The sequence below is a fragment of the Rhinoderma darwinii genome, chromosome 7 (assembly GCF_050947455.1).
Source record: "Rhinoderma darwinii isolate aRhiDar2 chromosome 7, aRhiDar2.hap1, whole genome shotgun sequence".
NCBI classification, from domain to species: Eukaryota; Metazoa; Chordata; class Amphibia; order Anura; family Rhinodermatidae; genus Rhinoderma; species Rhinoderma darwinii.
The window spans coordinates 66,457,436-66,482,010 of NC_134693.1; the positions used below are offsets into that span (position 1 = coordinate 66,457,436).

The 24,575-nt window shown below is 44.0% G+C and overlaps 2 protein-coding genes across 2 annotated transcripts in view; one reads left to right on the forward strand and one right to left on the reverse strand.

Moving 5' to 3' along the window:
* The window catches only part of FIRRM (FIGNL1 interacting regulator of recombination and mitosis), a 171,052-nt gene extending 168,522 nt beyond the window's left edge, over nt 1-2,530 (reverse strand). The window contains exon 1 of the mRNA XM_075833488.1: nt 2,111-2,530. Coding sequence (XP_075689603.1) covers nt 2,111-2,200 — 90 coding nt within the window. The 5' untranslated portion in view covers nt 2,201-2,530. The remainder of the gene's footprint in view (nt 1-2,110) is intronic.
* LOC142657938 (14 kDa phosphohistidine phosphatase-like) overlaps nt 2,334-24,575 on the forward strand; it is a 33,848-nt gene continuing 11,606 nt past the window's right edge. The window contains exons 1-2 of the mRNA XM_075833491.1: nt 2,334-2,733; nt 17,997-18,121. Coding sequence (XP_075689606.1) covers nt 2,589-2,733; nt 17,997-18,121 — 270 coding nt within the window. The 5' untranslated portion in view covers nt 2,334-2,588. The remainder of the gene's footprint in view (nt 2,734-17,996; nt 18,122-24,575) is intronic.

The window sequence follows — 24,575 nt, forward strand, 5'->3', positions numbered from 1 at the left end:
AATTGCAAGTCATCTCATCTCTGTTCATAACAATCTAGCGTTAATGCAAATTGCCACTATAAAAACAGAAAAATCAAAATTTGTGAAAATCGAAATTTGTGTCAGTCTCAGAAATTTTGGCCAGGACTGTATAGGAGATCGAGACTGCAGAGGGGAAAACTGCTAAATAATGCAGAATACAAGTCATATAATGGCCAGAAATAGTGTTATTCCTCATGTACACACACGACAGATTATTCTGAAAAGTTAGGTATGCTTTTAAAAATAAAAAAAAATAAAAAATCTGCACGTGTAAATCTATCCTAAAGCAGATGAGAAAATCACAGAGGCGCCATACTTACAGATACAAGTTATGAAGACATCAGTTCTCCAGCAGGATGCAGACAAACCACAATGTTCTATCCAGGAAGATCAGCCCCTTAGCCCCTGTTCACACGGAGGATTTTGAAGGCCGAAAAAATAAATCTGCCTCAAAATTCCTTCTGGAATTTTGAGGCAGATTTTGACTTGCCTGCACTTTCTTGCCGCAGTTTTTGCTGCATTTTGTGCCCGTGGCCCGGGCAAAAAACGCTGCGATAAACGCTTTTTCTGCCTTCCATCGATTTCAAGCCGCCGCAGGAAAAAAAAAAAAAAATATACACCTCCACCTCCCATTGAAATCAATGAGAGGTCGTTTCGGCCATTCTTTTGGGACGGATTCCGACGTGGATTCCACGTAAACAAAAAAACTGTGTGAACTGGGTCTTATGCTGTCCTAGTTAGGGCTTGTCCACACGCAGCAAAATTGCTGCACATTTTCCTTCCGGAATTTCTGATGGAAAATACGCAGAATACAGTAGCAGCAAAGTCAGTGAGATTTAACAAATCCCATCCACACACTGTAAAAATTCAGAGCGGAATATTACGTGCGGTGCATATTTTCTGTACCGCAGCATGTCAATTCCTGAGCTTTTCAAACAAGACGTCACCATCTCCCAAAATTGAGAAAAACGTAACAAAATACGCACCATTTTCTGCAGTAAAAACGCGGGAAATGGTGCGTTTTTTCCGCAGCGGAGCGTCCGCTACTTTCAATGGAATTGGTGCAGAAATTCTCTGCAGCAACTCCGTTACACGTGGACAAGCCCTTAGGCCCCATGCACACGACCGTAAAAAAAAAAACAGTTTTTGCGGACCACAAAAATGGACCCATTCACTTTATTGAACGCGGACACCTTTCCGCAGCGCTACGGATGGGTGTCTGTGCCGTAGAACCATGCCGGGAATTATGGAGCATGTCCTATTTTTCGGGCCGTGCTCCTATACTTTGTATGGGAGCATGGGCCGAAAACGCGAGTGGCAGTCGGCAGCTGGCCGTGCCCGCAATTGCGGGCCGTGATTGCGGGCACGGTCATGTGCATGTGGCCTTACGGGCAGCATATACCGGTTCGATGAGCTAGTCTGCCTCTTCTCCCCTGCGTGACAGCTGCCGCTGTATAAGTTACCCATTTGTGAGACCGGGATCTGCTTTAGACTTCGTATACATATTGTACATATTTAAAGAGGGGTTATCGGGGACTTTTCAAATTAAAAGAATGCGTTATACAATACGGATGCCTGAAGGAGTCCTGGAAGCTCCTAGTATTCTTCAATCACTGACCTCAGCAGCACGTAACCGCCGCAGGAGCTTTGGGACCGAAGCCGCCGCGATGGAACATTTCAAGGGTGAGCATCGGATAAGTTATTGGTTAGCATTATCTGCCCTAGGAAAGTATGTTAAATGTCCCGGAATACCCCTATAAGCACCCCAATACAACCCTCCCCCCTCCCATTTTGTGTCACAAACTTTTTGGGGGTAATGGTGTGGCTTTCATATCCAACTTTGTGCCACTGATTTAAAAAAGTGCAACCTGTCCAACTTGCCATATTCCTCAATAGGCAGACATTGTCTAGGCAGCTATCACAGTGACGCACTGCATTCCTATGGTCGCACATCTGTCAGTCAGTCACTCGCTGGCACGTACAGGACCTGCACATGGCGGGATATCAGCACGTTACACACAGTAGATGCCGGTGCGCCGCTTCAGGGTCTATCACTACATGCAGCATAGAAACAGTTTAGGTAGGATATGAAAAGTTTAGGCAGGACTGCCGGCAGCTCTCTCTGACACATCTCCCGACTCCAGCCGCTCATTTCTTCCAGCAGACTTGCTTGAGACATGATGGATTATTAACGAGATATTCAGACCTAAACTTTCAAGCGCGTCCATCCGTTATCGCAGGACCAGAGAAAATCTCGCGATATCAAACCATCTGTCCAACTAGTGGCGCCAAATCCAGCCGCCTCAGCGACCGACCAATGCGCTGTAAGAGGTTGTTACCGGGTCAGCCTGATGGATTGGCTCGGGCTCTTGACGTTTATTTCACCACATATGAGAAGAGTGAATAAACCGCAAGTTCTCTGGCACAGACAGCGCGGTTCTTTCACGCCGTTCAGCCTTTATGGCATTCGTCACGTTGGAGAGGCGCTGCTAGAAATAGCTCATCCACGTGATCACGCAAGCCCCGCCTATCCACAAGCTGGTTATTTTTTTTGATACGTTGCAATCATGTCCGTCCTGGATTCTGTGCCTGAAGTTCAGATAGATCCTCATGGGGTGTTTAAGTATATTCTGGTCCGACTAAGCCTGGAATCGTCCGAGCCGGAACGTTACCGAGATATCGTCAGGGGGACTAAGAGTGCAGAGTTCCACAGTAAGTGGCTCTGGCGGGAACCTGCATGAGTTGGTAGAGTGCGACACTGACAGCAGTGCTATATTTATACCGTGCATTATGCGCCATGTCTCCGGACTTGTGCAGAAACTGGCATACCATGGTTTAGTAATGGGGAAAGACAGACTGTGACAGGCAAGAGCTGTTTTGTGTAACTCAAGCCTTCTGATATTGTACGTGCCGCGCTCCTTATATGCGCGTGACATCGTACGATTTCATCAGAAGACGCCAAACCGTCTTTCATCCTTTATGTGCAAGAGAAAAATAGGTCAAACTGGGTGAGCGCCCTCTTTTCCCTACAAAAGGTAGTTTATTTTTTATTGTCTCAGTAAGACTTTGTTCACACATGCGCCAGGCCTGACTGACACAAACGGGAACCATAGGTTTCCGTTTGGTGATGGATACAGTCCCAATGATTTCTGGTTGTGCAAGGGTTCCGTCGTTTTGACGGAATGAATAGCGCAGTCGGCTACGCTATTGATTCCGGCAAAACGATGGAACCCTTGCACAACTGAGACAAACGGAAACCATTGGGATCGGATCCGTCACCATTGAAATCAATGGTGATGGAAACCTTTGGTTTGTGTCAGTCAGGGTCCCGTTCCGTCGGAATGGGACCCTGGCGCGTGCGTGAACGAAGCCTAATATGAAGAACTTATTTTATTAATAAAATAGAATAACGGGTGCCCTGAAAATTAAGTTGAAAGCACGAAAACCGGAATTATTGGCACAAAAATGGGCATCACAATGGGCAACCAAGAGTGATTTAAAAGGTGAAAGCGTACCTCTACTTTCACTGAAAAATGTGTGCACTATAAGGCTACGTAAAGGTACACAGCGTATCCGCCCCAGCGGCCGCAGGCATATCGGACGAAGGAAAAACACCATATTTGTGGTGCAGTTTTTCGGCCAGAATGTCCGCTGCAGAAGAGGGGGAAAGAAACGTGCATACTTATTCTCTGACGTCCTGCAGACTGACCTCCTAGGAAGACGTTTGATACCATGTGACCGCCGCAGCCTGTAATTGGCTGCAGCGGTCATGGGATGAAATGTCATCCCAGGAGGCCGGGCTGGACAAAGAAGCGCAAAATTCTGTGTAAGTATAAGATTTTTAATTTTTTTTCTGACTTGCTGTTTTTGCTTCGGAATCGCAGGTTTTCCACTGCAAAAATCGCAACATCTGCTACTTGTTGCAGATTTTACCTCCCCATTGAATTCAATGGAGAAAACCCGCAACAATAAAGCAGCAATTATGCAATTGACATGCTGTGAATTATAAAACCGCACCGCAGGTCAATTTCTGAGCTCTTTTTCCACTCCGCATTTACGCAGCGCGTGGATGAGATTTGTTCAAATCTCATCCACTGTGTTGCTATAGTATTATGCTGCGGATTTTCCGAAACGAAGTCCGTTTCGGAAAGTCTACACTATTTACACTACATGTGAACTCACCCTAATTGATCGTCACTCATTTGATCCTTTCACAAAGGGCTATGTATGGGTATGAGCAGTCGTTACTCCAATCGCTCGTCCCCATACAATATTATCATGTCGGCAGCGCATCTCTGTTTACACAGGGAGATGTGCTTCCGACGACGCTAATATTTGATGTTTTTTTTTAATTATACGATCGGCAGATGATCGAGCGTTTTTTTCCTTCATCTACTGATCGCTGCCCTGTTTACACAGGGCAATTATCTGTGATGAGCGTTCTGTGAACGCTTGTCTGCCAGATTTTTGCCCAGTGTAAAAGGGCCTTTAGAGACAGAGCATCCGGCTCTTCTCCGTGGCTCCCGTATGCAGAACGGCCACCAGCGCTATAGAGTCCTAAGTGGGCAGATGGCCTTTTTTGAATGACTTGTATAAGTAACTGGTATTTTCCTATGACAAAGCCGAATGGAAACACTGAATGCAGATTGAATTTTGCAATCTAAGAAAAAGTAAGAGTGGACACCTCTGTACCTATTTAGCGGAAATGTCCTGTCTACAAAGTATTACCACGTGCACGTGCACCTTCACTCTGTAATTACACTAGAATATCCGTATGCCTGGAGACGGTGTACAAATTATTAAACGCAACTATAAAGGGCCAGCTGAATTAGGTGCTGGGAAAAAGAAGGGCAATGGGAAAGATCTTGAGAGGGGAAAAAACTTTTTTTTTTTTTCTCTTTAAAACGTGATATCAGTGGACCAAAGCCATTTAACCCTTCGAAAACACCAGTTACTTATTCATATCAGTGAAAAGTGGCTATCTGTCCACTTTAATGCTGGCTTTTATGCACTGAGCCGCTTTAGACCAGCCTGGATTCAACAAAATTTGATGCAGGGCAGCTTTATCTGTGTTTTGGCAGTGTTAGATTAGTGGCCCAAGCTAATTTAACCCTTTAAATCATACTCTTGGTTGCCCACTTTGATGGCCATTATAAAGTATGGGAGCATGGTCCGTAAAATAAACAAATAGGACATGTCCTATTTTTTACGGAAAGTTTCTACGGCACGGACACCTTCTTGTAAATATACGGGAAGGTGTCTGTTGGCCATAGAAATGAATGGGTCTGTAATTACGGACGATTTTAACTGTCGTGTGCATAAGATCTAGACTTACCGGTAATTCGGTTTCTAGTTAACCATCCATGACGGCACCACAGGAGGTAGGACCCTGCCTCTAATAGGGACAGGAAAAAAGCACAAGAGGTTAAATAGCCCCCCACCACCATTCCTCAGTGTATATTCACTAACCATGTCTGGTAATTTTACATATCTATTACTCCTCATATATGTGTGTAAATAATGTTTAAACAACATAAATAAGGTAGGAATATACGAGTGCTGTCATGGATGGTTTACTAGAAACCGAATTACTGATAAGGGTATGTTCACACGCTTAAAGAGGCTCTGTCACCAGATTTTGCAACCCCTATCTGTTATTGCAGCAGATCGGCGCTGCAATGTAGATTACAGTAACGTTTTTATTTTAAAAAAACGAGCATTTTTGGCCAAGTTATGACCATTTTTGTATTTATGCAAATGAGGCTTGCAAAAGTCCAAGTGGGCGTATTTAAAGTAAAAGTCCAACTGGGCGTGTATTATGTGCGTACATCGGGGCGTTTTTACTACTTTTACTAGCTGGGCGTTCTGACGAGAAGTATCATCCACTTCTCTTCAGAACGCCCAGCTTCTGGCAGTGCAGACACACAGCTTGTTCTCGAGAGATCACGCTGTGACGTCACTCACTTCCTGCCCCAGGTCCTGCATCGTGTCGGCACCAGAGGCTACAGTTGATTCTGCGGCAGCATCGGCGTTTGCAGGTAAGTCGATGTAGCTACTTACCTGCAAACGCTGATGCTGCTGCAGAATCGACTAGCCTCTGGTGCCAATGTGTCCTCGCTCGTCCGACACGATGCAGGACCTGGGGCAGGAAGTGAGTGACGTCACAGCGTGATCTCTCGAGAACACGCTGTGTGTCTGTGCACTGCCAGAAGCTGGGCGTTCTGAAGAGAAGTGGATGATACTTCTCGTCAGAACGCCAAGCTAGTAAAAGTAGTAAAAACGCCCCGATGTACGCACACAATACACGCCCAGTTGGACTTTTACTTTAAACACGCCCACTTGGACTTTTGCAAGCCTCATTTGCATAAATACAAAAATGGTCATAACTTGGCCAAAAAATGCTCGTTTTTAAAAAATAAAAACGTTACTGTAATCTACATTGCAGCGCCTATCTGCTGCAATAGCAGATAGGGGTTGCAAAATCTGGTGACAGAGCCTCTTTAACCAAAAATGTCTGAAAATACGGAGCTGTTTTCAAGGGAAAGCAGCTGATTTTCAGACGTTTTTTAAGCCACTCGCGTTTTTCGTGGCGGTTTTTACAGACTTTTTTTGGAGCTGTTTTCAATAGAGCATGAAAAACCGCTCCAAAAACATCCCAAGAAGTGACCTGCACTTCTTTTTCGCAGCCGTTTTTTTACGCGGCCGTTTTACAAAACGGCCACATAAAAAAATGGCCCGTCAGAACAGTACGCAGGTTTTCCCATTGAAATCAATGGGCAGATGTTTGGGCGCCAGAAAATAGCCCATGTGAACATACCCTAAGTCTCAGAGTATGTGCACACGCTAGCTACCTTTTACGTCTGAAAAGACAGACCGTTTTCAGGAGAAAACGGCTGCCTCGTTTTAGACGTAAAAGCTCCTCGCATTATGCGAGGCGTCTTTGACGCTCGTAAATCTTGAGCTGCTCTTCATTGACTTCAATGAAGAACGGCTCAAATTACGTTGCAAAGAAGTGTACTGCACTTCTTTGCCGAGGCAGTCATTTTACGCGTCGTAGTTTGACAGCTGTCAAAGGACGACGCGTAAATGACAGGTCGTCTGCACAGTACGTCGGCAAACCCATTCAAATGAATGGGCAGATGTTTGCCGACGTATTGTAGCCCTATTTTCAGACGTAAAACGAGGCATAATACGCCTCTTTTACGCCTGAAAAGAGGTAGTGTGAACCCAGCCTAATTCTGTTTTCTCAAGGCACCCTCCATGACAGCACCACGTGAGGGGGACTACAGCTTGGAGAACCTTCCTGCCAAAGGAAAGATCCCTGCTGGAAAACAGATTTAATCTGTAATGTTTTGTAAAAATGTGAACAGATGACCAGGTAGCTGCTTTGCAGATCTGTTCAATAGATGTATCAGCTCTTTCTGCCCAGGATACTGACATAGAGCATGTAGAGTGGGCCCTTACGCCCCATGCACACGATAGTGTGCCGTCGGGTCCCGTCAGTGATCCTAGGAAAGATAGGACATGTTCTGTCTTTCCTCGGATCGGTGAATGGGTCCGTGAAGATTATCGGGTGCCACTCGAATGCCGTCAAAAACAGCCCGAGTGGCACAACGGTCGTGTGCAACAGACCTTAGATGTTCTGGAGGAGACGTGTGAAGATTTTGATAGGATCCATATATAGTCTTTTTTTTTATCCCGGTTGCCAGTATTTTTTGCCACCTTTCCCTTATTAGGACCGTTAAATTTAATGAAAAGGTTGAGATTTTTCCTCCATGAGTTTGTGGATTATAGTATTTTTAGAATAATTATGCGAATATCTAGTGTTTGGAATTCTTCTTCCTGTTTGTTCGTTGGATATTGACAAAACGAAGGAAGTATTATGTCTTGGGACATGTGGAAGTTGGAAACTACCTTGGGAAAGAAGGTGGGGTCTGGATGAAAGATAAGCCTATCATCTAAAATTCTGAGGAAAGGATCTCTTATAGAGAGGGCCTGTATTTCTCCTACCCTTCTTGCTGTAGTTATAGCTACCAAAAAAGCTGCCTTCCAAGAGAGATGATTTATGCTACAGCAAGATATAGGTTCAAATTAGGGATGCATGATGCATCGAAACGTCAATACTGTTTCGATACCGTGCACCCTCAAACAGTTTGATAACGTTATTTCATGTATTTCGATACTAAGCTGTGCGGCCGCACATCTTGGCATTGTAACACATAAATGTATGAGAGCGGGGCTGCGGCTGTGTAATACAGCCACTGCCCTGCTCCGGAGTCCTGACAAGTGCGCATGCGGTTAGCATGATGTGATGCGGCCGGCGCTGCACTAATGATTGCCGGCACTGAAAACAGAACATGGCGGACGCTCTGCAAAACACCCCCCATGTTCTGTCTTCTGTGCCTGAGCCGCAGCTCAGTTCAGAGCCAGCAGCATCACCTCATGCTGACCGTGCGCAAGCACTTATTGTCAGGAGCGGGTAATGACTGTATTACACAGCCCCGCTCTAATGGCGGAGAGGAGAGAAACCTCTGATCTCCGCCGTTATTTCCCGGAATGCTTTTGATCAACACTGACCGCAGGATTCAGGGGAAAATGAGAACGAGGTGCCCCTTAGATCGCGTCACAGGAAATCCCTGTGGCACGAATGAGGGACATGCCATATATGGGCAGACAGCCCAGGGTCCATTGAAGGACCCCAGGGCTGTCTTACCATATTTCCTATTAGGGCATACTGAGGTAAACGCCCCGAAATACGCCTGAAAACGCTACATGTGCACATACCCTTACACTCCTCAACACTTAGTTTAAATCCCAAGGGGGAAGAAAAATAGAAGGTCTGGGAGATAGTCCAGATGCTGCCACAAAGAATCTTTATCCACCTATGAGTGGCCAGAACCTGATCAAAGAAATTACTAAGGGCGGATACTTGAACTTTCAAGGTGCTAGGCTTTAACCATTTCTTAAGGCCTATTTGCAGAAAATCTAATAATTGAGCAATATTAGGATGATGGATATCAGGAAAGGGTTCACCATTCCAAGATAAGAATTTCTTCCAGACCTACCCATGGATGGCATTTGTTCCATTTTTCTTACTTTGTTGCAGGGTCTTTATGACTGCCTCTGATAACCCTCTGACTTTTAGTATCAGGCCCTCAGAAGCCAGGCTGCTAAATGGAATTTTCCTGGATCTGAATGTAGGATCGGTCCCTGATAGAGAAGATCCAGGAGTGTTGGTAAAATCCAAGAATCTGCTATTTTTAGTCCGTTCAGGAGACCGAACCAGGCCCATTTTGGCCATAGAGCAGCGCTCAGAATGAGATTGATTTTTTTCTACCCTCCGTTTCTGTAGAACCCTTGGAATCAAGGGGATGGGAGGGAAGGCGGCTGCCAGACTGACTGTCCATTTGTGAGGTAGAGTGTCTACCCCTATGGAATTTTCTTTTGGGTTCAGAGAAAATAATTTTTTAATTTTTGCATTCTGGGTGGCTTAGAAATCCACTTCTGGGACACCCCACATATTGGTGATCTGAAGGAAGACTTGGTTCAGACACCACTCTTGTGGTAGTATCCTCTTGTTGCCCCAGGGCCGGAATTAGGTGGGGGTAAACTGGGTAATTTCCCAGGGCCCCCATCAGCATCCATAGCGGCTGCTACGGGGCATGAGGGAGCCTGCGCCGCCCAGCACATAACATTTATGGGCCCCCTCATGCCCGGTGATGTCGCTAGCAGCATGGGGGTCCTGGTGCAGGACACAGATACAATAGAATACTGTATGCTGAAGGCGCATAAGGCGCTGGGAGGAATACTTGCGCGGGCCGGCATGATGACATCACGCTGGCCTGCACAAGGGTCCTGCCCGGAGGCTGTGAAGCACTCTGTCGATTGCGGGAACGGGGCTAGGTGAGTGAATTATTATTTTTTTCTTTCTGGGGCTGTGTGTCACTTTGAGATCCAACAAAGAGCAAGGTTCTTCCTCAGCAAGAGGTGGTTATGCCACGACCTATAACAAGAAAAAAACAGTCGGGTAAGAGATATTCCTCTAATACCGTCAAAAACCTATTTGCAAGATTGGCAGATGATTACCTCAGACCATTGGATTGTAAACAGTAAAAAATGCCTTCCACCGAAAAAAATGTCTGTTTCAAAGACCAATACCCTGTAGGCGAGCATGTGACTGGATGTGACGGTTTAAAGCTCCTTCTGCTTGATGAATCCTGCACACCGGCTCTGACAAACGCCGCATGCCGCTACTCTGCGTTGTCTCTCCTCTAGCTCCTGAATCGGCATTCCCTCTCCTGATTGAGCTGGATCGCACTGAGTACACTGAGCCTGTCAAAGCCCACACGTCGGCACGACTGCATGCTGCCATTGAGTTTAGCTTGAGTTGAGGAAATCTCCTCCCCCTGAAAGCGATACCTTTGGCTATCTTCCAATGGGATTTTGTTGAAGGGATAAGGAGAAGATGAACACAAGCTTCAAGTCCAGGAGTCCGGATCGGGATTGGGTGAGAACGTTCCCGTCAATAATCAGTAGACAACCCGCAGGTTATGTGTACCAGTATTGTCTATCAAGATTGCCTATACTATTCTAAAATGTCTTTTGAGCATTTGTGTAACTTACTCTATTAGTTGGTTAAAAATTAGTCAACTTAAAAAGCCTCCTTTTCTGGCTTACATGTCAACTGGTCCATGGTCTTGGCTGTAGATGCTTCTGCCAAATACATGGGAGTTCCCTCAGGGCATGCCTTAGGTTGTATTCCGCCGTGTACTGGATATTCTCTGGCTCTCTCTCGCTCTCTCTTTGTCTGTCTCTCTCTCTCTCTCGCACAGGAATATATATATATATATATATATATATATATATACACACACAGTCCAGATATACACGGAGGCATATATATATATATATATATACATACATACATACATACATACGCACACATATATACACACACACACACATACTGGAACATATATACACACACATAGGATCTTACCATCTCCTCGCTAATAGGCTTCTTGCAGGGCAGGCTGTGGGCGGAGCTTCCTCTGCGTGTAAGGAGGGCAGAGGACATAGAGATCAAACCGTCTGCAGTGGCGCCCCCTACATGCTGGGAGGCTGCAGTGCACTCGCACAGGTCACACACTCCTAAGACCGGCCCTGAGTTCCCTCTCCTTTGCAGTTGGCAATTAAAATTACATATCTGGGTGTTGTGTTTAGTAATGATGTTAACATTTTTATACCTAACAATATTACCCCCCTGATACAGAGACTTTAAAATTGATATTGATAAATGGAAGCACCTCCCTCTTGCAGTAACCGATCATATTAATCTTTTTAAAATTAAATCTTTCCCTAGATTTCTTTATCTCTCACAACTACTGTGGATAAGGATATTAGATCCTATACTTTGGCGGGTGGACCTCCTCGGATTGCACTTAGTACTCTGCAACTAACAGTTGGCAAGAGAAGTTTGGCCCTTACGAATCTTTGTCTTTACTTCCTGGCTAGCCAGTTGATATATGTGTCACGTTGGGTTCGTGGACCCACTGAGCCGTACCGCCTTGGCGGTATGGCAGCTGGCCAACAGGGCTCAGGTTACAGTCTATAGTTCGTATAGGGTACCTGTCACAGCTCGGACAGTAGCAAGGCAGGCTCGGCTGGGACTAGGCAGCGGGTAAACGTCCGGCGTGGAGCACAGCACGACTACAGCACGGCACTTGACCAGGATAGCACGGGATACAGGAACAGGGAACGCTGGAACTGGAAAACGCTAGGAGACCATTTGCATAGACAAACTAGGATATGACAAACAACGCTCAGGCAAGGATCAGAAGGGCAGAGGCGAATTTCCTCCGCAACTGTCCGCATCAATGCCGCACAGAATCTGCGTTGCAGATTCTGCGGCGGATCTGCCCAAAATGTGCAGTAAATTGATGTGGACTAGCTGCTGCGGACTGCGGTAAAAGTGCTTCCCTTCTCTCTATCAGTGCAGGATAGAGAGAAGGGCCAGCACTTTCCCTAGTGAAAGTAAACGAATTTCATACTTACCGGCCGTTGTCTTGGTGACGCGTCCCTCTTTCGGCATCCAGCCCGACCTCCCTGGATGACGCGGCAGTCCATGTGACCGCTGCAGCCTGTGATTGGCTTCAGCCGTCACTTAGACTGAAACGTCATCCTGGGAAGCCGGACTGGAGACAGAAGCAGGGAGTTCTCGGTAAGTATGAACTTCTATTTTTTTTACAGGTTGCTGTATATTGGGATCGGTAGTCACTGTCCAGGGTGCAGAAACAGTTACTGCCGTTCGCTTAACTCTTTCAGCACCCTGGACAGTGACTATTTACTGACGTCTCCTAGCAACGCTCCCGTCATTACGGGAGCCCCATTGACTTCCTCAGTCTGGCTGTAGACCTAGAAATACATAGGTCCATCCAGAATGAAGAAATGTCATGTCAAAAAAGCAAGACGCATACGCAGCACACATAACATGTGCATGACAGCTGCGGACTTCATTGCGGAAATTAGAATCTCCATTGAAGTCAATGGAGAAATTCCGCCATGAGTCCGCAACCAGTCCGCCACAACTCCGCAACATCCATTGCATGCTGCGGACACCAAATTCCGCACTGCAGCCTATGCTCCGCAGTGGAATTTTCAGCCTCGTCTAAACGAACCCTACTAAATAGAAGTGGAAGTCAATGGAGAAACGGCTCCGCTGCGGATTAATGCTGCGGAGTGTCCGCAGCGGAATTCAAGAGCAATTGCGCCACGTGTGGCTTTGCCCTTATAGTCCAGAAAATCATGAGAGTTGATGATGATTGATTTCATGTGTGTGCGTTGGCCCTTTAAGAGCTGGCACGAGCGTGTGTGTGTGTGTGCGCGCGCGCGCACCCTATGGGACACAGCGGACCAGAGCGGAAGTGAGCGCTGGCGTCTCCTAGGAAGGAGATGGGGACCAGCGCTCACAGATCCATGGCTGCGGGAAGGTAAGTAAACCGGACGGCCCGCGGCCATGGACGCTACAATATGTTTGGTGGCTTACCCATAGGCATACAAATCCCTGTACGGATCTTAAGGCTTTGCTACTAGGCTTTTATAGAGCCCTGATGATTTGGCAGCTTTGTGTCCTGACTTTGGGAAATGTAGATATAGAGCACAAGGTGGCCACGTGGCTGGCAGTTTTTGATGGCCGTTACAAGGATTGACTTCTGAAAAACGGCCATTAAAAACTGATCCATTGACTTTTATGAGGGCCGTCTGGCCGTGAAAACGGCCAAAAATAGAACATGAATACACCCATAGAACTTCATTGTTCTGAAAACAGCAGTGTGTCATCCGTTAGCAATATGGCCGTAACATGGCTGTTTTTCACTATCGTGTGATTGTAGCCTTAAATACCGCATTCCAAAAAGAATGGTCCAAAAATTTTTACTTAACCCCTTCCCTCTTTGGCCACTTTTGACCTTCCTGACAGAGCCTCATTTTTCAAATCTGACATGTTTCACTTTATGTGGTAATAACTCCGGAATGCTTTTACCTATCCAAGCGATTCTGAGATTGTTTTCTCGTGACACATTGGACTTTGTTACTGGTAAAATTTGCCCGATACATTCAGTATTTAACTGTGAAAAACACCAAAATGTAGCGAAAAATTGCAAAAATTAGCATTGTATCTGCTTGTAAGACAGGCAGTTATACCACACAAAAATGTTGCTAACTAACATCCCCCATATGTCTACTTTAGATTGGCATAGTTTTTTGAACATTTTATTTTTCTAGGACGTTACAAGGCTTAGAACTTTAGCAGCAATTTCTCACATTTTCAAGAAAATTTCAAAATGCTATTTTTACAGGGGCCAGTTCAGTTGTGAAGTGGCTTTGAGGTCCTTAGATATTAGAAACCCCCAATAAGTCACCCCATTTTAAAAACTGCACCCCTCAAAGTATTCAAAACAGCATTTAGAAAGTTTCTTAACCCTTTAGAAATTGCGCAGGATTTAAGGCAAAGTAGAGGTGAAATTTACAAAGTTTATTATTTTTTTCCAGAAATTAATTTTGAATCCATTTTTTTTGTACCACGGAAGGTTTTACCCAAGAAATGCAACTCAATATTTATTGCCCAGGTTCTGCAGTTTTAGGAAATATCCCACATGTGGCTCTAGTGTGCTACTGGACTGAAGCACCGGCCTCAGAAGCAAAGGAGCACCTAGTGGATTTTGGGCCTCCTTTTTATTTGAATATATTTTAGGCACCATGTTCGCTTTGAACAGGTCTTGTGGAACTAAAACAGTGGAAACCCCCCAAAAGGAATTTATTTAGGGGTGTAGCAAGCATTTTGACCCGCCAGTTTTTTTGCAGAAATTTTTGGAAGTAGGCTGTGAAAATGAAAATCTAAATTTTTTTCAAATAAAATGTAGGTTTAGCAAATTTTTTTCATTTCCACAAGGACTAAAGGAGAAAAAGCACCATAAAATTTGTAAAGAAATTTCTCCCGAGTAAAACAGTACCCCACATGTGGTAATAAACGGCTCTTTGGAGACACGGCGAGGCTGAGAAGGGAAAGAGCGCCATTTGGCTCTTGGAGCTCAAATTTAGCAGGAATGGTTTGCGGAGGCCATGTCGCATTTGCAAAGCCCCTGAGGGGACAAAACAGTGGAAACCCCCAACAAGTGACCCCATTTTGGAAACCACCCCATGAGGAAATTATCTACGGGTACAGTGAGCAGTTTGACCCCACAGGTGTTTTACAGAACTTACTGGAATTAGGCCGTAAAAATGAAAATTGACATTCTTTTTCAAAGAAAATGTAGGTTTAGGTATTTTTTTTTCATTTCCACAAGGACTGAAGGAGAAAATGCATTTGTAAAGCAACTTCTCCCGAGTAAAACAATACCCCACATGTGGTCACAAACATCTGTTTGGACACACGGTAGGGTTCAGAATGGAACTAGCACCATTTGGATTTTGGAATGGTTTCTGGGCACCATGTCACATTTGCTGAGCCCCTGTAGTAATAGTACAGTGGAAACACCCCAAAAGTTACTCCATTTGGGAAACTGCACCCCCTGAGGAATCATCTAGGGGTATAGTGAAAATTTTGATCCCAAAGGTTTTTTGCTGAATTAATTAGAATTAAGCCATGAAAATGAAAAATAATTTTTTTTTCCAACAAGATGTAGTTTTAGATCAACATTTTTCATTTTTACAAGGAATAGAGAAGAAAAAGCACCCCAACATTTGTAAAGTAATTTCTCCCGAGTACGGTAACACCCCATATGTGGTTATAATCAGCTGTTTACGTATATGGGAGCATTCAGAAGAAAAGAAGCGGTATTTATCTTTTGGAGCGTAGATTTTGCTGGAATGGTTTGCGGACGCCATGTTTCATTTGAAAAACCACTGATGTACCAAACAAAAGTGACCCCGTTTTAGAAACTACACCCCTAAAGGCATTTATGAAGGGGTGTAGTGAGAATTTAGACTCCGCAGGTGTTTTTCAGAAATGAATACGCAGTGGATGGTGCAAAGTGAAAATCGCAATTTCTCCACTGATCTGCCCATTCACCGCACAATATGTTGTGCCCCTAGAGAATCTTACCCCATAAATTGTTAAGCGGGTTCTCCCAGGTATGGTAATGCCTTACTTGTGGACATAAATTGCAGTTTGGGCACACTGTAGGGCTAAGAAGGGAAAGACTGCCATTTTGAGCATCGAATTTGGTTGGTAATAGTTCTGTTTGGTGTTTTGCTGGTATTTCAGTTTATAATGTGGGGGCTTATGTAATCTGTGCGGAGTACATCAGGGCATAAGAGGGTATAATAATGGGGTAAATAATACAATTATCCATAGATATGTGTTACGATGTGAAGCGATCCGTTGATAAACAGTTTTCTTTCTTATCCCCCTTCTGTAACGCTCTGCACCTTTTGGGGACTTTTTCTCCTTCGTAGTTTGGGAAATATTGCTGGGAAAGCTTTGCGCTGGTATAATACGGGCGCCCTCGCTTCCAGCGGATGTGCGATGTCCCTTCCCTTTCCTAGTTCCTAATACTAGGGCCCTGAAACTGAAGGAATGTTCCCCTCCGGCCTGTGCATTGAGATGTTTTTCATCACCGCATTACTAGTGCCATAACTTTTTTATTTTTCAGTTGATTGAGCGGTGTGCAGGCTTGTTTTTTGCGAGACGGGCTGTAAATTTTATTGGTACCATTTTAGAACACATACGACTTTTTGATCACTTTTTATTTCATTTTTTGGTAAAGGAAATTACCAAAAACAAGCAATTCTGGAATAGTTTTTTATTGGGGTTTTTTTCGGCATCCACAGTGCGCCCTAAATTACATGTTAGCTTTATTCTGTGGGTCGATACGATTACGGCGATACCAAATTTATATAGTTTTTTTATGTATTGCAGCTTTTGCACAATAAAATCACTTTTTTTATAAAATCATTTGTTTTCTGTGTCGCCATATTCTAAGACCCATAACTTTTTTTTATTTTTGCGTGCACAAAGCGGTGTCAGGGATTATTTTTTGCGGGACGGATTGTCGTTTTTATTAGTACTATTTTGGAGTAAATGTGACTTTTTGATCACTTTTTATAGCATTTTTGGGAAGGAGATGTGACCTAAAAACAAAGATTCTGGCGTTGTTTTTCATGTTTTTTTTTTTACGGCGTTCACCGTGCGGGATAAATTACATAATAGTTTTGTAGTTTGGGTCGTTACGGACGCGGCGATACCAATTATGTATAGGTTTTTAAATTTTTACGGTTTTTCCCATAATAAAAGGCTTACTATGGGAAAAAAAAGTCGTTTGAGTTTTTATAATTTTACCACATTTTTATTAACTTTTTTTTAAAAACTTTTTGGACTTGTCCCACTAGGGGACTTGAGGGCCTGATGCCCCGATCGCTACTCTAATACACTGTACTACATACGTAGTGCAGTGTATTAGCGCTGTCAGTTATTCACTGACAGCAAGCCTGTGAGGATGCGCCGCAGGCGGGTCCTCATCGGCTCCCGTACAAGGCAGACTCGGACGCCATTTTCAGGCGTCCGATTGCCACAGCAACCCAATGATTGCGTCACTGAGCGCAGCATCTGAGGGGTTAATCTGCCGGATCGGAGAATAGCTTTGGTCCTGGCAGTTACAGGAGGGTGCCAGCTGTATAATACAGCTGTCACCCCGCGGTGATGGTGCCGGCTCTGCTTCTGAGCCCGCACCATCACCGCGACGTAACTGTACTGCGCTTTGCGGGAACACCTTCCCGGCAGCGCCGTATATATACGGCGGATGTCGGGAAGGGGTTAATATACTGTATAAGTCCTTTTAAATGTGTGTCACACCAAAAATAAATAAATAGTATCTGGCAATAAATAATTTGATTTCTGCGTCTGAGTGCAGGGGATACTTCTACTAAGCTTGTTTTTATTGTAGAGTCAAAACGTAATAAAATATTAGTTAAAAAATTGGTGAACTTTTATAACCTTTCTGAAAATAAAACTGAAATTTGCGAATCTTACTTTAAAACTTGTTGGTAATGTCATCTTTTGGATATCTCTCTTATATTAGGCTTAGTTCACACCTGTGTCAGTGTGTTCCGTTGTTCTGCTCCATCAGAAGAGCAGATTAAGGGGAAAAACGGAAGCAACAGTTCCGTTGTACAACATACAACGCCGGTGGATCCCATTAACTTTAATAGGTTCCATCGGCTTTCCGTCACGGTGTCCGTGACTTTACCAGAGACAATAGTGCAGCATGCTGCGATATTGTCTCTGGTAATCCCGGCCGGATCTGCGATGGAGGCCCCTAACGGAGCCTCCAACGCAGATGTGAACGAGGCCTCAACAGTAAGCTTCAGAAAAGAGAGTATGTAGATGGTGGGAAAATATTTTGGGTAATTTGAGCCATATCTTACGTCTTTTTTTCCTTATTTGTCAAGATTTTAACAACGTTTACTCTATTACACAGATCATATATTTGAAAAACTGGATCCAGAAATGCAAGCATTGGGCTTAAACTGTAAATGCCTTGGAGGAGGAAAGATAGATCACAACAATTTAGACAAGAAAATACGAATATTTGGAGAATCTACTGTATGTATGCTTTAGTCTTTTTCAAGGGCATGTTGAAATATAAATTGTAGCTATTTGTTTTACCTTTTAACACAAATGTGCATGTAAACTTTAATTAACAGCTTGAAGGGTTTCTATGCTTAGGACAATGCTTACTTGTTAGAGAGATTCCTTAACAATAAGGCTTCATTCACATCTGCATCGGGACTTAGTTTATGGGATCCATCAGACCTTTTCGTCAGGGCAACCCATGAACAGAATCCAAACTGGAGCAAACGGAAACCATCACCATTGATTTAAATGTTGACGTATCCGGTGCAAATGGTTTCATTTTGTCACCGTTGTGTAAGGGTTCCGTCGTTTTGACAGAATGAATAGTGCAGTCGACTACGCTATTGATTCCGTCAAAACGACAGAACCCTTGCACAACGGTGACAAACGGAAACCATTTGCACCGTATTCTTCTCCGTTGAAATCATTGGTGATGCAAACGGAAACCTATGGTTTCCGTTTGATTCAGTTTGGATTCTATACATGGGTTCCCCTGTCGGAAATGTCAGACGGAACCCGTGAACGAAGCCTAAGCTGATCACAAAGTGTTCCATTGCTGCGACTCCTATCAGCTGTTATCTGTGGGAAAACCTGGCAGTAAGTGTTGAATTTCCCTGCAGTGCCGCCACAGGCAAAATTAAGTATTACACTTTACCATTCATATTACTGGGTTTTCCGTGTAATACCGAACGGGTTCTCAAGAGCAAGAGCTGCTCTTTGTAACCGCTCTCCAACCTGGCCAAGTGATGAGCATCCTGAACAGGGGACCCCCCTCTTACTCTGAATTCCAAAAATAGGGTTAATCAAAATGGGTTTTCTAAACTGAACAACCACGTTAATCCCTTAACGACAGGTCGACTTGGGGTGTATGGAGGGTCCAAACTATTACAACATAACAATATTTAACCCGCACAGTGGGCGCCGGAAAAAATGTAATTGCCAGAATCGCTGTTTTTTGGTCACTTAATCTCCCACGAAATTAAAAGTGATCTTAAGTCTAGTGCCCCCAAATGTTACCATTAGAACCACAGCTCACCCTGCAAAAAATAAGCTCTCATGCCGCTCAATCGACACAAAAAATAAAGTTATGGCTCGCAGATTATGGTGAAAGAAAACAAATTTTAAATTTAACAATCGTTTTTTTCCTTGTAAAAGTAGTAAAACCGATATAAAACTATATAAACTTGGTATCGCCGCAATCATGTCGTTTTTACTGCATGGTGAATGCCATAAAAATGAACCCCCACCACCCCAAAAAAGGGAGGAATCGCTGTTTTTTTTCACCATTTCACCCCACAAATAAATTCTTTCTAGTTTCTCAGTACGTTATATGGTACAATAAATAGTACCATGAAAATCGACAACTTGTCCCATAAAAAACAAGCCCTGATACGGCTATATCGACTGAAAAATAAAAGTGGGTTGGGAGGAAAAAATGACTGTGACACTGTCCAATCAGCTACGGACATTGTCACAGCAAGAGCTGGAGAGAGCAGAGCATGTGCGCGCACAGCTCCACCACTGAACAGAAGTGGAGGAGGAGAAGTAGAATGTGAATTCTTCTGTTCCGTGGCGGCGGGAGTATCGTCCGCAGCAGCGTCTGAACTGTGCGCGCACATGCTCTCAGCTCTCGGTATTCTGGTATGGTTATTTTATTATTTCCTTTTAGGGCATTCACCGTGTGGGATAAATAACGAAATACTTTTGTAGTTCAGGCCGTTACGGACGCGGCGATAACAATTATTTATAGTTTTTGTTTATTTTTATTAATAATAAAAGACTGATCAGGGAAAAATGGGAATTTTGACTTTTTATTACTTTTAACCCTTTTTTTTTATTATAATTTTTACACAATTTTTGTTTTTTACTTTGTCCCACTAGGGGACTTGAAGGCAGGAGACCCTGATTGAAATTCTAATACACTGCACTACATTCGTAGTGCCGCTTATTAGAGCTGTCAGCTACTCGATGTCAGGACCAACTACGCTTCCGTAGATGGCATAGCCTGAGGCCATTATTAGTCCTGCCATCGCCGCCCGCTATCATGTAGTAGGCCGTCGATGGTAGTTTAACCCCTAAGAAGCAGGGATCGCTATTGAACGCGGTTTATTCAGCGGGGACAGCCTGAACAGTCCCCGCTGAAGGAGCTGCGTCAACTGCTGTACGAGATAGCAGTTGTCACATCTCCTGTATGTGCCGGGAGAACGGCCGAAATGGCCGTTACTCCCACAACGTACTTTTCGGTCATGGAGCGCGAACGATGCAGTTACCATGACCTAATAGTACATCCAGGACTGGAAAGGGGTTATTCGGGAAGTGAATTTTTTTTTATTCGGGGCTGGAAATTAAATAATACTTAGCTACAATGTATTCGGAAAGTTTTCAGACCCTTTACATTTTTTCATATTTTGTTATGTTGAGGCCTTGTGCTAAAATAGGAAAAGTTCAATTTTTTTTCCCCATGATTCTGTACTCTGTACCCCATAATGACAAAGTGAAAACAGAAGGTTTGTAATCTTTGCTAATTTATTGAAAAGGAAAAACTAAAATATTGCATTGACATAAGTAATCAGACCCTCAGTGCTTAGTTGCAGCACCTTTGACAGTGATAACAGCCTCCAGTCGTCTTGGATATGATGCCACAAATTTTCACACATGGATTTTGGGATTTTTCTGCCATTCTTCCCTGCAGATTCTCTCAAACTCTGTCAGGTTGGATGGGGACAGTCGGTGGACAGAGAATTTCGGGTCTCTCCAGGGATGTTCGTTTGGGTTCAAGTCAGGGCTCTGGCTGAGCCACTCAAGGACATTCACAGAGTTGTCCCTAAGCCACTCCTGTGTTGTCTTGGCTGTGTGCTTAGGGTCATTGTCTTGCTGGAAGATGACCCTTCAGCCCAGGTCTGAGGTCCAGAGCACTCTGGATCAGGTTTTCATATCTCTGTACTTTCCTCCATTCATCTTTCTCAGAACCCTGACCAGTCTCCCTGTCCCAGCTGCTGAAAAACACCCCCACAGCATGATGCTGCCACCACCATGCTTCACTGTAGGGATGGTATTGGGCTGATGATGAGCAGTGCCTGGTTTCCTGCAGATACGATGCTTAGAATTGGGGCCAAAAAGTTCAATCTTGGTTTCATCATACCACAGAATCTTGTTTCTCACAGTCTGAGAGTCCTTTAGGTGCTTTTTTTGAAAATTCCAGGCGGGCATTCATGTGATGGTTAACCTTCTGGAATTTTCTCCCATCTGCACACAGGATCATTGGAGCTTAGCTAGAGTGACCATTGGGTTCGTGGTCACCTCTCTTACCAAGGTCCTTCTCCCCCGATTACTTAGTTTGGTGGGGCAGCCACTGCTCTTGGGAACTTTCATGCAGAAGAAATATATATATTTTTTTGTACCCTTCTCCATATCTGTAGCTCCACACATTCCTGTCTCTGAGCTCTACAGGCAGTTCTTTCCTCCTCATGGCTTGGTTTTTTCTCTGATATGCATTGTCAGCTGTGAGACTGTTAGGGTATGTTCACACGCTGAGCCAAAAACGTCTGAAAATACGGAGCTGTTTTCAAGGGAAAACAGCACCTGATTTTCAGACGTTTTTTTGAGCAACTCACGTTTTTCGCAGCCTTTTTCGCTGCGTTTTTGCACCGTTTTTCGGCCGTTTTTGGAGCTGTTTTCAATAGTCTATGAGAAAACAGCTCCAAAATCGTCCCAAGAAGTGTCCTGCACTTCTTTTGACGAGGCTGTCATTTTACGCGTCGTCTTTTGACAGCTGTCAAACGACGACGCGTAATTGACAGGTTGTCTGCACAGTACGTCGGCAAACCCATTCAAATGAATGGGCAGATGTTTGCCGACGTATTGTAGCCCTATTTTCAGGCGTAAAACGAGGCATAATACGCCTCGTTTACGTCTGAAAATAGGTCGTGTGAACCCAGCCTAAGGCTGTCAAACGACGACGCGTAAAAATACAGCCTCGTCAAAAGAAGTTCAGGACACTTCTTTCAGACGTAATTTGAGACGTTCTTCATTGAACTCAATGAAGCACAGCTCAAAATTTACGGCTGTCAGAGAAGCCTCGCAAAATTGGAGGAGGAGCATTTACGTCTGAAACGAGGCAGCTGTTTTCTCCTGAAAACAGTCTGTCTTTTCAGATGTAAAAGCCTGCTACCGTGTGCACATACCCTTATATAGACAGGGGTGTGTTTTTCCAAATCCTGGCCAATCAAATTAATTTACCACAGGTGAACTCTATTTAAGGTGTAGAAACATTTCAAAGATGATATAGAGAAATAGAGGCCCCAGAGCTAAATTTCAAGTGTCGTAGTAGCAAAGGGTCTGAATACTTATGTCCGTTCAAAATGTGAGTTTTTCATTTTTAATAAATTTGCAAAAATTTCTTAAATTCTGTTTTCACTTTGTCATTATGGGTTATTGAGTGCAGAATGTTGGGGGTAAAACTTTAATTTTTTTTTATTTTAGCAAAAGGAGATAACAAAATGTGAAAGGTTCTGAAGACTTTTTTTGAATGCTCTGTATCCTTGCACCCAGCGTTCCGTCACTGGGGCTACGGCGGCACTCCCAGTGGTTGTTTACATGCATGTAGTATTTAACCGCTGCAACCAATCAGAGGGCTCCCTGGTGATGAATTGTATAATTCTGGCATGATGCAAGAAATACAACATATGACCGCTGAGCCCTCTGATTGGCTGCAGCGGTTACATGCATGTAAACAATCACCTGGTGTGCCACCGGAGCCTCTGCGCTGAATCGTTGGGTGCAAGGATAGATAAGTATTGCTTTTTTGGTTTTATTTAATTTCCAGCCCCAAATAAATAATAAAAAAATTCACATCCTGGATAACCCCTTTTTTTTTTTTTTTTTTTTTAAATATCCTTTTTATTGTCAGTTTTCACATTTTCTTACAAACATTTCACGCAAGAGTTACATCATGAGTGTGCAGCACTCAACTGTCATGGAATGAACTTTGAATTAAATTCAACATAACATATAAACACATAAACATAGAAACATGGCATAATTGTCTATCTTCAGATGGACCGAAAAACATGACTCCCCCAACTCCGACACGACCTGGGTCATTAATAAGTTTCTACTCATCCTTTCTCCCCCAGCTGGTTCAAAGTTTCAACCCCCCTAAAGTGCCTGCCAAGAGCTGTGTACAATACCACTTTGTGTACTGGAAAGGCCTAACAATTTCCGCTATTTCGGCTGCTGTACATTGCGATTCTATGAATATTTGCCACTTATCAAATAGCTTCTTCGTTCCCGTTTCCTTCCGCCTTTCCACCTCCACCCTCTCAAGAACCAATAGCTGTTTCAGCCGTGACACAATCAATTCTAACCCCGGCGTGTCTGCCTCTAACCATTGACTCAGGAGGCATCTCAAAGCTACCAGTAAAATTGTGTGCACCAGCACGGGAGGCGATCTCACTCCTCGAGCACCCTCTTCCTCCGGCGGCCGCGCCTGATGGAATAGTAGCGCTTGAGGCGTCATTGGGAGATTCGTTTTCCAATGGTCCTTAATATATTTCTGTACCATCCCCCAAAATCGTTTCGTATGTACACACCCCCACACTCCATGCCACAAATTCGTCAGTGGTGTATTGCCTGGATAACCCCTTTAAAGCTAGTCATACACAAGATATTTGTTAACTAAATTATAACTTGACACCAATCAATATTCACAAAATAAGTGGGTCTATAAATGCATCAATATACTAAACCAAACCAATAAAAGTAATGCAGGACAATAACAAGGAATCCTATAAAAAGATCAATGTTTTAATAGATAAATCCTAAAAAAATACAGTAAAAAATAGAAAACCATGCACAGATCCACAAAACACACAAATAAGTGGATACCCCTGGTAAAGTACAGACAGTGTATGAATGAGGCAATAATGAAGTCCGAATAAATACATAAAGTATCAGAGAAATAATGAATACACTAGATATCAAGAAATATATCAAGAACCCCCAAAAAGATGTCGATAACAACTAGGGTAAAAAAAATCATACCATGGAAGAGGGATGATGCCCGAGCTGTAAGTACAAGCCAAAAAGGTAAGGGAAAAGGGGGGATAGGGGACAATCAAGTACCAGGGGATCCTCCAAACCCGACATACTTCGTCCGGGGCGTGGGATTAACTTCGATATCCATTACTGTTTAAATAAAACTGGGCCAATCGTCAGGAGGGGATCAGTAGAAGCTGTAATTAATCTACAAAAGAGAAAGCACCACCTATTGTATTATATTGTAATGGAGACAGACCCGACCATGGCCAATCAACTCCACTGACCCGGATCTGCGCATGACCCCAGCGCCGCCCCACCACAGCCGGAAAGGATGGGGAGGGAAGCGCAGAGGGCAGATAACAAGAGTCGGGCATGTGCGTGATGT